The sequence below is a fragment of the Ptychodera flava genome, chromosome 14 (genome assembly GCF_041260155.1).
Source record: "Ptychodera flava strain L36383 chromosome 14, AS_Pfla_20210202, whole genome shotgun sequence".
Classification (NCBI taxonomy): Eukaryota; Metazoa; Hemichordata; class Enteropneusta; family Ptychoderidae; genus Ptychodera; species Ptychodera flava.
This window is the reverse complement of record NC_091941.1, coordinates 40,732,659-40,746,599: the sequence shown is the minus strand read 5'-3', so window position 1 is coordinate 40,746,599 and position 13,941 is coordinate 40,732,659. Positions and strand designations below refer to the sequence as shown.

At 37.7% G+C, this 13,941-nt stretch overlaps 2 protein-coding genes across 4 annotated transcripts; one reads left to right on the top strand and one right to left on the bottom strand.

Moving 5' to 3' along the window:
• Nucleotides 1–2,157: 2,157 nt before the first annotated feature.
• LOC139150514 (uncharacterized) lies at nt 2,158–10,492 on the top strand. Its single transcript, XM_070722935.1, has 10 exons — nt 2,158–2,977; nt 3,426–3,602; nt 3,957–4,043; nt 4,316–5,032; nt 5,382–5,531; nt 5,740–5,910; nt 6,268–6,532; nt 7,080–7,359; nt 7,805–8,017; nt 8,163–10,492. Exons 4-7 carry the CDS (start codon nt 4,411–4,413, stop codon nt 6,507–6,509), a joined length of 1,185 nt encoding a protein of 394 aa, XP_070579036.1. The 5' UTR covers nt 2,158–2,977; nt 3,426–3,602; nt 3,957–4,043; nt 4,316–4,410; the 3' UTR covers nt 6,510–6,532; nt 7,080–7,359; nt 7,805–8,017; nt 8,163–10,492.
• On the bottom strand, nt 6,782–13,285 carry LOC139150513 (exonuclease 1-like). 3 transcript variants are annotated; one of them, XM_070722933.1, is made up of 9 exons: nt 13,105–13,285; nt 12,480–12,653; nt 12,112–12,231; nt 11,748–11,871; nt 11,092–11,229; nt 10,538–10,747; nt 10,061–10,248; nt 9,631–9,727; nt 6,782–9,261 (listed from the first exon to the last, which is right to left on the bottom strand). In XM_070722933.1, exons 2-9 carry the CDS (start codon nt 12,638–12,640, stop codon nt 8,647–8,649), a joined length of 1,653 nt encoding a protein of 550 aa, XP_070579034.1. In that variant the 5' UTR covers nt 12,641–12,653; nt 13,105–13,285; the 3' UTR covers nt 6,782–8,646. The 3 variants fall into 3 exon arrangements, with proteins under 3 accessions (XP_070579034.1, XP_070579033.1, XP_070579035.1); XM_070722932.1 differs by lacking the exon at nt 13,105–13,285 and having other exon boundaries at nt 12,480–13,097; XM_070722934.1 differs by lacking the exons at nt 11,748–11,871; nt 13,105–13,285 and having other exon boundaries at nt 11,151–11,229; nt 12,480–13,097.
• Nucleotides 13,286–13,941: the final 656 nt, after the last annotated feature.

The following is a 13,941-nucleotide window of genomic DNA, read 5'->3' as shown; positions in this document are numbered from 1 at the left end:
TCTGACTTTGGTCAGCAGAAGTTTTACTGGAAGTTTCAAATCCACGAGGGATAACGGAATGATCCGTGTCAAACACCTGACTGAGAAAGGTGTCATTTAAGTCAACATCTGTGACATTATTTTTGAGAGTATTTTGATTCTCAGAAGTTTTCTTTGACATGGCTCGAGTAATGGCACATGAAGGGAAAAGGTCGGGAATGTCTTCCTCTATTGGCTCTGGATTTTGATCTAAACTAGGATTATCAGTCACAAGTGGATTAGTAATGACCTTGTCCCCAGCAAGGTCGTTTCCGAGAAGAAGGTGAATCCCTTCAAAAGGCAAAAAAGGCCTAATACCTAAAGTCACAGGTCCAGAAACAAAGTCCTAAGACAAATAGACATTATGGAGAGGAACAGGAATGTAGTCATTACAATCTACCCCCTTAATAAGAACTTTAGAACCTGAAAATGACTTTTGAGAAAACGGCAGGGTATCTGCCAACAAAAGAGACTGGGAGCCCCGGTATCTCTTAAAATTTTGACAGGGGTAGCGGAAGAAAAATCACTAGAAAGTGATATAAAACCATCATGAATAAATGGCTCGAAAATACCCATAATGCTATCTTGAGAAGAATTGACCTTGACCTCATTAATTGGGGATAAGAGGGGTTTAACCTCAGAAAATGTGTTGCACACATTATTAGACTCTAATTGAGTTGATGAAGAAATAAAGCCGGTGGGCTTAGATCCACTTTGACCACTTTGACCTTCACGTTTTCTTTTCAATTTGAAACACTCTGACATTAAATGGCCGTCTTTCTTACAATAATTACAAGAAAGTGTACCGAACTGTTTGTCAGAAGGAGATTGAGACTTGGGATCTGATGATGTGGGAGTGTTACTTGAACTCTGTGAACTGTTGTCATTTGATTTCTACTCTCCTTTGAAAATTCTTGGATGAAAAGGACGAGTTAAATTTACCTGCATTGTTTCTGTATGAAAAGGACTGGGATGGTTTGCTGAGAAATGAAGATTTGTGGGTCAATGAATAATCATCGGCCAAACGTGCAGCAACCTCAATGTATCTGCCTTTTGTTCATTGATAAATGTCTTGATGTCACTCCGAATGCACCTTTTAAATTCCTCAATCAAAACAAGTTGTCGTAATTTGTCATAATTCTGACTGACCTTTTCGAAGAACACCAACGATCAAACAGTTGTTCTTTTGTTCGAGCAAATTCAACATAAGTTTGATCCTTCACCTTCTCACAATCCCTAAATTTCTGACGGTAAGCTTCAGGCACCAACTCATACCCTTGAGAATTAATTCCTTCACAGAATCATAATCTGAAGCCTGCTCTACTGACAACTGAATGTAAATTTCTCTGGCTTTACCCACCAAAGCACTCTGCAAAAGCATAGACCAGGACTCCTTAGGCCAATTCAGACTCTGAGCAATTTTCTCAAAATGGAGGAAATATTTATCAACATCCTTTTCTTGGAAGGGGGAACTAACCTGAAATGCTTAGTGATGTCAAACTTGTCTGAAGGGAAGAATTTTCCTGACTGTCCAAGCTCTAAACGTTTCATTTCTAATCTTCCTGCCTATCTTTCTCTCTCTGTCTTTCTTCCATTTCTAATTGCATTTGTATTTTTTCTTTTTCTAATGCCTGTCTCTCTTTTTCCATTTGTAATTCTAGTTTCTTGATCTCCAAATTTGTCTGCATTTCTAATTCTAATTTTCTGAGTTCAAAGGAAGACTCAGGCTCATAATCTTTTAAGGCAGACTCTTCAAAATGGCTTAAATCAACTAGATGTTTGGCAATACGGTACTGTATTTCCCTCTTGCGCATAGATCTTTTGACTTCTACTTTAAGGAATTGGCCAGTGCAATGAGGTCGTCTTTTCTGAGGGAATCAAATGTGTCCTGATCAAGGTCATCCATTTCCTCTGGTTTAAATTCCGCCATGATTAAATTTCGCTGAGTTCAAAGTATACAGTAGTTTTGAAAAGGCTGTCAAAATGTTGTCAAACGGCTCAAAATATTCGTATCCCGGACAAGCCCCCAATTTGTTACGTGCAGAGAAAACGAACAAAAGGGTGAACTCAGCAGTTAACGTTTAAACAAATTTATTACGAAAATAAAACTAATTGCTAAGTCAGGGATAGAGTACAAGCTTTAAAAGTGTACAGACTACTTATCTCAGCTGGGACGGCAAAGCTCCAGTCTCAGAGTTGTAACAGTCAGTTGGATGAATGAACAGTCCTTGCAGGCTTGCAGCTGCACAAAGTCCACAGTATAAATCCAGCGTTGACAGTGAAGGTCTTGAAAAGTCTTGAGAATGACTACTGCTGGAGTTTAGTAACACACAAGAGACACGATCCCAAAAGTCTGACTGGAAGCTGTGCACGTCCCTTTTATAAAGGCATATAAGAACAATCTAGAACTTTTATTGACATGCTAATTACTGTTCTAAAATTATCTCCCTTACACAACTAATCAACTTTCCAGAACATTCCAAACATGACTAATTGAATTCAAGGTTGTGAGGTCATCAAGGGCAGTGACCTTGAGAATGTTCTAGACTAATTGAACTCAGGTCATGATGAGTGTGGGGGAAATGACCTACATAACAATATCAAGTTCTTTGCAGTAGACTCTATCAAGGATGTTAGGTGTCCAGAAAAGTATCAGCAATATCTTGAAACCATGTACAGCCACTTTGGTAATAGGTGGTTATCCCTTCACTGTGGGCCAATGTGGTCGTACAATGAGTTGCAAAGTAATGAAGAAGAGGACCTTGAACTTGAAGAATCGGAAAATCTACCACCTAAAGAATCCAACTCTGCTGTCAGTGTAAATGTGCCCGAAGATGATATCTTGGCCAAAGCAATGGAAGTGAATTCAATAGTAAGACAAGAATTACAAAGAATGGAGGAGGCAGCATCCTGTGCTTCTAGCTTTCAAGATCAAACATGTGACAGGGAAAATACACAGGTAAGAGGGCAATCACATACATTCTTCTGCAATAGCCTGTATGGAGTGGAATCAGAATACAATTGTAGATTTTTATATATTGTTAATTTTTATATAAATTATAGAAGTGATAGTGGCATCTTGCTAAAAATAGAAGGCTCCAGATACTCAGGCACAGACCAAGTTAAATATGCTGTTTGTATTGGGACCCCCTGAACTATAAATAAATTCGAAATGAATTGAGCACATGAATGGCAGTAGGTGTATAAAAACATTGCATAAAAACAGGGTTGTGTCTGAGAGCAATGTTGTAAAGTGTTACTGCATACGGCTGCTGTACCCTATGTATCAATAATAAATGTGTTTTTGTTTGAGAGTTCAAAATTTCCTTCAATAAATTGCCAGTAGTGATGTACAGTTTTCAGGTGACTGAGGTAAATAGGTATTCGTTTTCTGTTTAACACTCCAGCATTTCTCCAGTATCCAATGTTCGTCCACTGATAGAGGTGATGATACCATAACTGGTGTATGGAATACTATTGAAGCGGGTGAGCAGATAGACATATATGATGGAAACCCTGAAGTTGCTCATGATGTTGCTCAACAGAGTAGTGGTAAAAAGGGCTTCCAAGGAAATACCCTCCAGGTAAATGAACAAGTGCTAAATGCATCCTTAAAAATAGTCATTCTGATATAAAGTTAGGTTTAGTCCCCATTGGCAATATCTACGACTGTCTGTCTGTACGTGTGAATGTATGTATCATGTATGTATGCATGTATGTGTGTATGTATGACATGTTGAGAATGTTTAATGAGCTTACCAAAACATGTTAACAATGCAAAATATTTGTGATGCATGCATCATGGTCATGCAAATGAAATATTTCAGGGTAGTTTAACATGCCTAAGAACAGGATGTTGCTGCATTAATAGTGAGATTGGTGTCTGTCAACATTTTCATTTAGCTTAGTGCAATCATTATAATTCTATCCATATATAGGCCAAAGTGAACATTGTTGGAGTGTCAAAGAGAACCATCACAAGGAGGATTGAAAGAAGTGGCCACTCAAGAGAAACGGGGATCCAGGTCAGCATCTTTTTCACTTGCATGGTGTTTTCTTTACACAGTACAGTAAGCCAGATCATACAATAAAGGATGGTATATGAAACTTAATATGACGCTATTGTGTATCAAGTAGTCCTTTGATTATACTATAGTCTAGGCTTTTCACTTCTAAATAAACCTGTGAAGCTTATTTTTATCACTTGTCACTGCACCTAGATATCTGTTACTATACCTTCATTATGTTCAGTAACATAGAATCATTAATGAAATGCAAATTTTGTTTTAACATACAGCGTAAAGTTTTAGAGGCTTTAAAAAGAAGATTCCTGATGGACGGTGGTGGATTAAAGCAGATGGAACTGATTTACATGCTGGACTGCGCGAGTCAATGAAACATGAGTGGTCGGGTGATGTGGACCTGGGTGAAGGGAATTTGCAGGAAGAACACAAGAAGTACTTACAGAATTTACAGTTTGTTGAGGGAATTGGTTTGAAGGAGAGAAGGGCATTAGCAAGGGTCAAACAGGATCTTGAAACAGTGACTCTTTTATTGGTTCAGGACAGCAATTTCCTTCAGAAAGGGCTTCTAAATGCCAGAGATGTTTACAGGAAAAAGCAGAAGCAGCACAGTGTGTCTGAAGAAAGCCTGTTTGCCCTTGCATGGAACATTGAAGAGTTTGAACAGCTAGAAAAAGAAAATAGAAGGTTGAAATGTGAGGCAACAGAAATCCGAGAACGAATCACAGACAGAATTCATGTTCTCAACATCAGTGGTTGTTTGTGCAGATTTCGGAAGAGCCTCAAGAATTACGTCAAGGGCGTAATAATGAAGAAGAGGGAAGCTGCAACTCATTTAATGGTTTTCATAGTCTCTGATGAGAAAAGAAATATGAAACCATATGCAGTCCCTGTAAGGATGATGCCATACAAATCCCTAACAGACTCCAAGTTACAGAAACTGAAAGAAGAACTGGTACGGGAAATGAATAGTTTAGATATGGTTGCTGTAGGTAAGTGTGTTAGACTTTCTTACTTTTTGTAATAGTTGAAACCTTGAAATTGAACCCACCACAATACAAACACCACCATGTGCGATGCATGTATTTCTATATACTATATATAATAATTTGTTTGTACTGCAACCACTGACTTCTTTGCGCAATTCTTCTATAGAACACTGCAGTAGTCTGCATGGAGTACTTATATTGGATGGGCGAATGTATTCCCTGCAAGTCCATGTACTTGTCACTCTTGTCACATTGTCATGTCAGTACTTCAATACTATCACCCTTTTGTGAGTTCATTGTCCATACTTGTCTCACAATACATGTAAACTTTATTTAAATTTACTGTTGACAGGATTTGTAACTGATGGGGAATTTAATTCTCTAAGAACAAAGGGAGCTTCAAGACCCCTGTCTGTTATCCAGCTCATCATGGACAGCAAGGCTGAGGCAAGAGGTATACACAGTAATGAAATTGCCCAGTTCCTAACAGCAAAACAGTATGGTAAGCATACTTTATCACAGATACACAACATAGCTAGTGAAATTTTTTCAAGAAGGTTGATCTTATCTCCCACTTTTCATTTACTTCTACAATTTGCTAATATTTGTCACATGGTGTACTATCAACCTGATACTAAGTAGTGCTGTACTGGTAACAATCATCAATTAAAGGCCATCTGCTGCAAATTAATTCTTTGCTTTAATTCAAGGTAATGATGTTCCCACTATCCCCCTCATCCATCACCCAGCAGTCCCGCTATCAGATGTTAAATGGTTGGCATTATTTATGGATAATGAGGATGTGGGGTTCAATGAGGCCATCAGAGTATTAAAGAGAAAACTGTTTCCATTCAGTTATGATCCTCATACATGGATACCAGGTACTTTAATTTCTCCAATTTTTTTCTGTTACATCTTTCATATTTTGACCACAACACACAGTTAGATATATAATGTAATTGGTCACTTTCATGACCTTACATGACCCAAAATCCCAATATTTTCAAATGTATATGAAGTCAAACTTGAACATTTTTTTTCAACAGAAATACAAAGTAGTGTTTCAAAATGAGATAGTAAGTGGCAAGTCAATACAGTATTCAAACTGCAACTGTTAATGTGTGCGGAATTTGTAACCTAACAATAACACTCAGACATCAGAAAAACAAAACAGTCATGTCACAGACGGGCCATGAAAATGGCTAATTTCTTCATATCGTATGATTATGCTTATTAAGGTAAAAGTGAAACACAGAGTGAATGTTTAAAGAGCCTGATGACAGTGTACCTATTTCGCCACAAAGTGAAGGCTTTTAAAGAAGATGGCATAGACTTTTCCAAGTACTTGTACATACCTGAGGTCAGCAATATAACAGGAGTTGAAGAACATGCAAGGGAAGAATCATGGCCATGTCTTCAAAAGAATTGGCCATTGTACACGTGCAGGATCAGTCCCAGTAGATTTAAGAAGATTTGTTGAAGCTTTGCATGACCCTAATACAGGTAAATCTTAGTTTTTAAAGTAAATTGACTAATTAAAATCCAAAAAGGTCAAATGTACAGTATCCAGTGTTATTTTCAGCTTTTAGCTGAACTTAAATTCAAACGTCTCGAAGATCTAGAACAATGCTTGTACATACATACATACAGACAGACAGACATGCATGCATGCATGCACACATACAGACAGACTGACATACACACAGTATTCAAAATATGAATACTGGGCATGAAACCAAGAAAATAAAAAAGTCCTGTAACATATCTTTACTTATGCTCTTGATCATTCTCAGTACAGGTCATATGGTCAACCACAGAAATGTAAACAATTATAAAAATATAAAAAAAGATATTTATGCTGTATTATACTAAAGTGTATTTCACTGTGTAAAAAAGTGAAAATCTTGGTAATTAATGCTTAGCATTGCAAATACAACTTCTCTCAAAACACCTTCTTGTGTATCAATCACTGTTCACAATAAATATGATTATACTGCAAATTTGAACAATACTCAGTAAATGAATGCACGAGGTTTTGTTAAATTTTTAGGACTTACTTATACAGCCCTTACTGGGAGAAGGAAGCAAAATGTGCAAGATGTTGAAAGGCTGCTGTCACCTGCTGTAGCTGCTTTCTTTGTGTCAAAAAACTACCATGAGGAGGCTCGTTTTGTCAGAATTATGGCAAATTGGCACAAAGCCATAGATGGGCGAGGCCTCACAGAAGCTACAAGAAGTCAATACAATATTGATATGCTGGATTTCCTACTTGAGGATTGGATGCCTTGGTACTGGTATGATAGGGATTACAGTACAATTGATCCACTTAGGTATGTGATAAGTTCTCTTTCAAAAGGACAATTCTTGTTCTTTTTTACACATACCATACAAACACAGCCTACATGCATAAGAGAATTGCTATCATTTACAAGTAAATAAGAATCAAGACTGAAATTATCTTTTGACAATAACAATACACATTATGCAGACTGACTTCAACACGTTTCAGTTCAACACAAGCCAAGGATTGTCTGTTTAGCAATAATAAATCGGGGTCAAAAGACATCACTTGGAATCTAAAGTGAGCTGCAACACAGGACTAATGCACCCTGTTTTTTACAGCAATATTACTAATCAATGGATATTTAATATAAACGACCGACACTGATGATTGCAACCTTGCAACCAAACAAAAAATTGTGTATGCAGTACACATTACATTGCCCTGGCCTAGCCATAATTATGTGATAGTTTTGATTATTGTATTTTACACAGGCCACTGAAAGGGATCAAGGGATTAACAAGAGAGGTGGTAGTTGCTATAATAGCAAATGTTGAAAGTCTGGAACACCGAAGGAAATTGAATGACTTGTATGGACCAGAGCATCCTCGGGCATCAACCACAGATGACGTGGAAGGTTTTTTTTCAATTATCCACAATATGTTTGGCAGAATATTTGATCATAAAACATTCAAGGATAACACAAGGTTAGGATATTTGCTGTGGGCAGTTCATTCAGTGGAATTTACACTATCTGTAACATTTTGCAATTTGTCATTATTTGTGTTCAGTGTGCTAAACAGTAGTTTCTTGCTCCATGAAACCATAATGACCATAGAATTTTTATTACAGGAAAATTTGTAACGAATTCAGCAAGCGACTAGATGCAGACCTTCCTTTTTATTATTGGACAGGAACAGAGGATCGGTACACAATTGGTGAATTGCCTTCATTCAACGAACCTTCAAGACAGGGCATTGAAAGACTTGATCGAATGCGCATAGAGAGACGGGCGGATCCCGGTGTATTTCATGCCAACAGAGCCAGCCTTCCAAGACGTGGAGCTCTGTCAGTTAGAGCAGAATTTCACAGCCTGCCTGAACTGCTGCCACCTCCACCAAACGTGGCCGTTGATCAGTAAAACTACACAACAATTACCTCACTGATAGACTTTTATGAACAACTACTTGTTCCCATTGACCTTTGCGGGTGATACGTAATGTCGCATAAAATCCCATCTCTCTAAATGTTGTTCTATACCTCACATGACTCAACTCTACATTTGTAATACAATTTCTTCTGAGTGGAGGATGAACATACTGTGTTAGTTCAGAGGCTATGTATCCAATTTTTTCCACTCAGTGTCTAGATTAATATACACAGCTATGGCATCTTTGTCAAATGCATTTTCTGGTTCTGGACTCAAACGAACTGAGATGTTTTCATTGTTATCCTCCATCCTAACAAAAGCCTCTTCAAGGGTAGATTGGCGAGAGTTATCTTTGGTCACCCCTAAAACCTTAAACTGCAGACTATGTTCAACATTTTGTTCAGTATCAGTATCTTCAGATAACTGGCTAGAAATTTCTAGAGATCCTAATGAATCAGACACCGATGCAACCCTATCTAGGATAGAATTACCAGACTCAGATGTGGTGACTGATCCAGTAATAGTAACATCGTTACAGGGTTTCCATTGCCATAAATTTACATAATTGGTTGCATTTATTGTTACATTACAATGAGCACTACACAGGATCTTACATGGTACAGACATTAAATTAACTTGAATGTCTGCTGCATTCATCACACCTTTTACAGTTTTGTAGGCATTACAATCAGTTTTGATGTTCACTGTCCTTAGATGAAGCGTTATAACAGGGCAGCATGGTAGCGTCCATGTAATCATATTGTCCACTCTTTCCACTGTCACAAATATGGATTTTGGGTCCTATGATAAAGAAAATTTAATTGAATTAAAGGTAGTAAAAGTCCAACATGTCAGGATAAATTCACCATTATGTACCCTACTATAAAAGGTAACCATGAAGTGAATATCAAAGCACAGTGAATAGTAGCAGTCAGATTTTTAAAAAAATGGACAATCTTCAATGCATATGCAGACCAATTCATTTAAGGAGATATACAACTTATCTTGAATCAACAAAAATTTTAAGGTGATACATGTAGCTGTTCTAAAGATGTGCAGAGGATCAACAAATATATGTTACCTACATATACACACAGACAACTGATGATGTGAGCTAATAAGGCCCCTGCTATATAACATATACCAAGAGACCAGCACAGCAATACTCACCAACAAGGCAGATGGTGTGAATGAATTTACTGTCTTGAAGTTGCTTGTATCAATATTTCCAACTGCCACTTCAAGCACTTTGGACGGACTCAATTTTCTGAATTTATTGTTAAATGCATTTTAACATTGATTGGTCTTTTGTGTCTAGGAACATAACTTTGTCACATGATAACCTGCAATTTCCATAGTCATCTCCTTCACTGCTTCAATCAACCAGTGTTTGATTCAAGGCAAATGTTAAAACTTGTAATCACAGCTATTTTGTATTCTGTTTGTATCACAATCACACGACTTCTCAAGTGTACAATTTACATCGAACAATGCAGTATATGTAATATTTACATGACATTTATTCCAAGTAGGTACAAAACAATGTGTACAATATTGTGCAAACAATGTCAAGATTGATGCAAATCATGTGAAAGGATACGTTCCAGCTTGTGGATAGTCACGGTGATCATTACCATTTGGATATGCTGTTACAGGTGCCAGGTACTTGTTGTTAATGTCGTATATCAGCTGGTGTTTGAATGTATATAATGCAACCCGAAACTGGTGGCCGTAGTTATGTGGTATCTGCAACGATTTCTTTAGTATGACTGATATGTATGGCAGGGTCTGAAATGAACATAACACTATAAGGTCATCATCAGCCACGCATCTGCTGTGTACAGTTCATTGTTATGTAAAACTTGTCAAGCTGTGTACGGTAGCTGTTCACTCTGGAACTGTCAAAGGAACTTTGTACACCTGACATTTGCGTCTGAAGTGTTCCTGTCACCACTGAGTGAATACTGACACCGTGGGTATCCCTTCATGTATGTACTGTCCATATTGAATAAAAGTACTTTCAAACATACAACACTAGCATTGTCATAAGTTGAAATCTTATAAAATGAGTCATTACCTCAAAAATATCTTTGTCACCAGTTGCCTTGAGAAATTTGGTTGCTGCGACAAAACCAACATTATTTATATTTTTCAAATAGTCACACCCCAGTAGGATACACAACCAGACAAACTTTTCAAAAGTCCATGGGAATTCAAAACAAAGATGTAGCTTCTCCTGTTCTATGAGAATTCCTCCGCCATCTTCTAAACGTGCCTTAAACAGTACCTAGGATAAAATGAGAGTACAGCATTTACTGGTAACTGTGAAGTAACCAGACAATATTGATAAGATAAAACATGTATCACACATTACTAAGGTGGTGTTCTGTCATGTATTGGTTTCCATGCAGTCTAAACAAAGCTGATTTCTTACACTGTGTCATACTATGTACAGTGAATAACATCATAAACAGTAGAGTGAGAAAAGTCTAGGATAACACACTCCTGTAGGTACAGCAGTCAGTCCAATGAAGGGAGTACTAGCAATCAATAGTTGAAAGCCACTGTTTACAAGTTTTTAGTACATTTGCATGAACATATCAGTCGCTATATCCTCATAAACATCTGTACCTTAGGAGCCCCATATGCCAAAAGGTCTGAATCTTCGGTCATAACAAAATCAACAATACCTCTTCTAGCCATGTAAGCCATTTGGGCATCAGCCTCGTAAGGAGCAACAATGTAATAGTATTCTGTTTGCTGCACTGCCTGTAATTGAAACACTTGTGTTACTAGTAAGTAAATTCACATCAACAGATGTATATTAAAGGGACAGTAGCTGTAAGTTTGATGATTTTTTTAGTGTTTTTGCTCTGTGTATTTACTTCAGTTTCTTGTTCAAATCCATACCGGTATAACATGTTGAAATGCCCAGTGTTCAACATATCAACACAACCTGTATATATTAAAGATTGTTACTGTTGATGAATGAATTTTAGTCCTGAATAGAATTCAAATGTCAACACTGACAATGCATATAGTCACATACACCATTTGACTTTACAGGATTACTTCACAAGCAGAACTAATTTCTGCATACTAAATTTCTGCACAATACTTTGACCAACATGACTGAATGCTCTGGAAAGGCCAAACCTGTTTTTAACATCAGGTCACACATACACAAATGTAATCTTGCAGTGGATAATATAGTCAATTATAACAACCGGGAATGGTGGGAAATGAATTTTAAATACACGATACCCTAAGTTCTCGTGATAATTTACCTTTATGACTGTAGTCACCATTTGAAATGTCACTGTGACCCCTCTTTGAAACTGAATATTGGCTTCTTGAATTTTATTTTCTTGTAATAACGCTTTTCCTCTAGTAATGGCCGCTGCACGTTCTCTGTTTTAATATCAGTAAAAATGACCCATGAGCAAGGCAAATATAAAGACTGTAAATGGTCTTGATGTGAATGAAGGCACCACATGATAATACAGAATAATTGTAAAAAAAGCTAATAAAAACTGTGCACTCAATGTAAGTTTTGAGATTTTGTGAATGTTGTATGTCTTCATGCGAAATTCTTCTATTCAAGGTAGTTCTGTGGAGCATTGAGATATGAAACAAGAAATGTACACAGACCTTTTACGTGTGTCATCTACATCTTTCTTAGCTGGTAATGGAATGCCATCAAATACCAATATTGGCTGAATACCATGGGCTTTCAGTGCATCTAACCACTTCATCACGTACTTTACAAAGCTGAAACAAAAAAAAATCCTAGAATTTAGTGAAAAACAAGTACCACGTACTGCTTTAGTCAACTCAAGAAGTCTGTTAATCCCATTAAACAAACATAGATATAAACACAAAGCAGACTGTCTCTTCAGGGGTAACACAATTATGCAAGACTGAAAACCAAGTCAGGAAGGCTGACATTTTCTAAAGTAACTGCTTCATGTAAAATGTAGTACATCTAAGTTTTACACTCGATGGGGATTAAGTCTTACCTGTCTGTGACATTTCCACAACAAAGATCTGCAGCACAACCGTATGCCCCTCTGTGCAATAGCATTGAAGCATCAACAGCAATTACACTGCCCCTCATCTCCTCAAAAGTAACCCTCTTGCTGGCATTGGTTAGTTTTGGTAATAAATTTTTTATACCCATTTCAACAAGGGACCTAATATACACGGCAAGAAAAAATAGCATTGTTATCATAATGCTTCATTACAGGATAGCAAACGTTTTATTTACGGACGAACACATAGCTTGTAGCTTTTATACACTTCATTTGATGCATATCTCCACTAAATAAGTAACATAAAAAATAAAGATGACCACTGTTGTTACAACGTTTCACGTATTTCGGGACCACCGTCTCCATTCGTCATTTAAAACACCTCTATCGAACGAACTTTAGAGCACGAGTCGCTAAATCACAACGTACGGGCCCCACAACACAATGGCCCGGTCAGCTCTTTGTGCTTCCCGTAGGAAGTACGCAGGACGATTGTAATTTTGTATGCTTCACGCCGAGCCGTAACCCGTGGCTGAATCGGTTCGAATAGACCCATGACTGAATCACAATGACAGACAAGCAGAATGAAAACACGAATAAATAAGTTTCTTACCTTCAAAGATGTTTTAACATACGGAGAACAAACGCGAAACACAGCCTTGCTGGAGCACGTTTCTTGGCCGGAAGTGAGCCGCTTGCGTACTGGGTTCAAAATGCGAGCAAGGCCTTGGAAATTACCCATGGTGCTTTGCGACATGACCCACACCGCCTGGAGTTCGATTGTGACCCGAGTAGTGACCCGAGTAGCGAACACTGACGTAATCTGATCCTAGTTAGCATGCGCAGAAGCGTAACCCGGGAGATTTCAAACGAACGACGTCTACTCGCAACTCGCGTAAACAACATGGCAGACGATTTCCTCAATTTCCAACTTTTGCACAACTTTTTCGATGAAATCGACCAGGATAGAACACCCGAAGCAGTTTTTCAGCTCAGAGTTAACCGGACAATATTTTTGTTTTAACGTCACTATTTTTGAGAAGAAATTTTGTTCCCCGCATCAGAAATTTTGCCGAGGAAGTCGTTCCTCAGTACTCCCTGCAGGACTTTTGCATGAACTTTCGTATTTGTCGCGGCATTTTTGATTTTATTTTAACACGGATAGGAGATGAACTTCAGTCAGAGCACGCGGGAGGGAGGTCACAGGTGACCCCCGAAAACAACTTCTCATGTTTATTTGGTTCATGGTAAACCAGGAATCTATGCGGGAAGTGAGCCAGATTTTTTAATCTGTCCAAGTCAACCGTGCATAGCACAATAGCGAAAGTCACCAAATTTATCATCAATCGGCTTAAAAATGTAAGTTATATTGTCGCTACGTTTTTGGAACATTTTATTTTTTACATTTGAAATCAGTTGTTTTTGATCAAAATTTCCTTGTCGGTTTCTT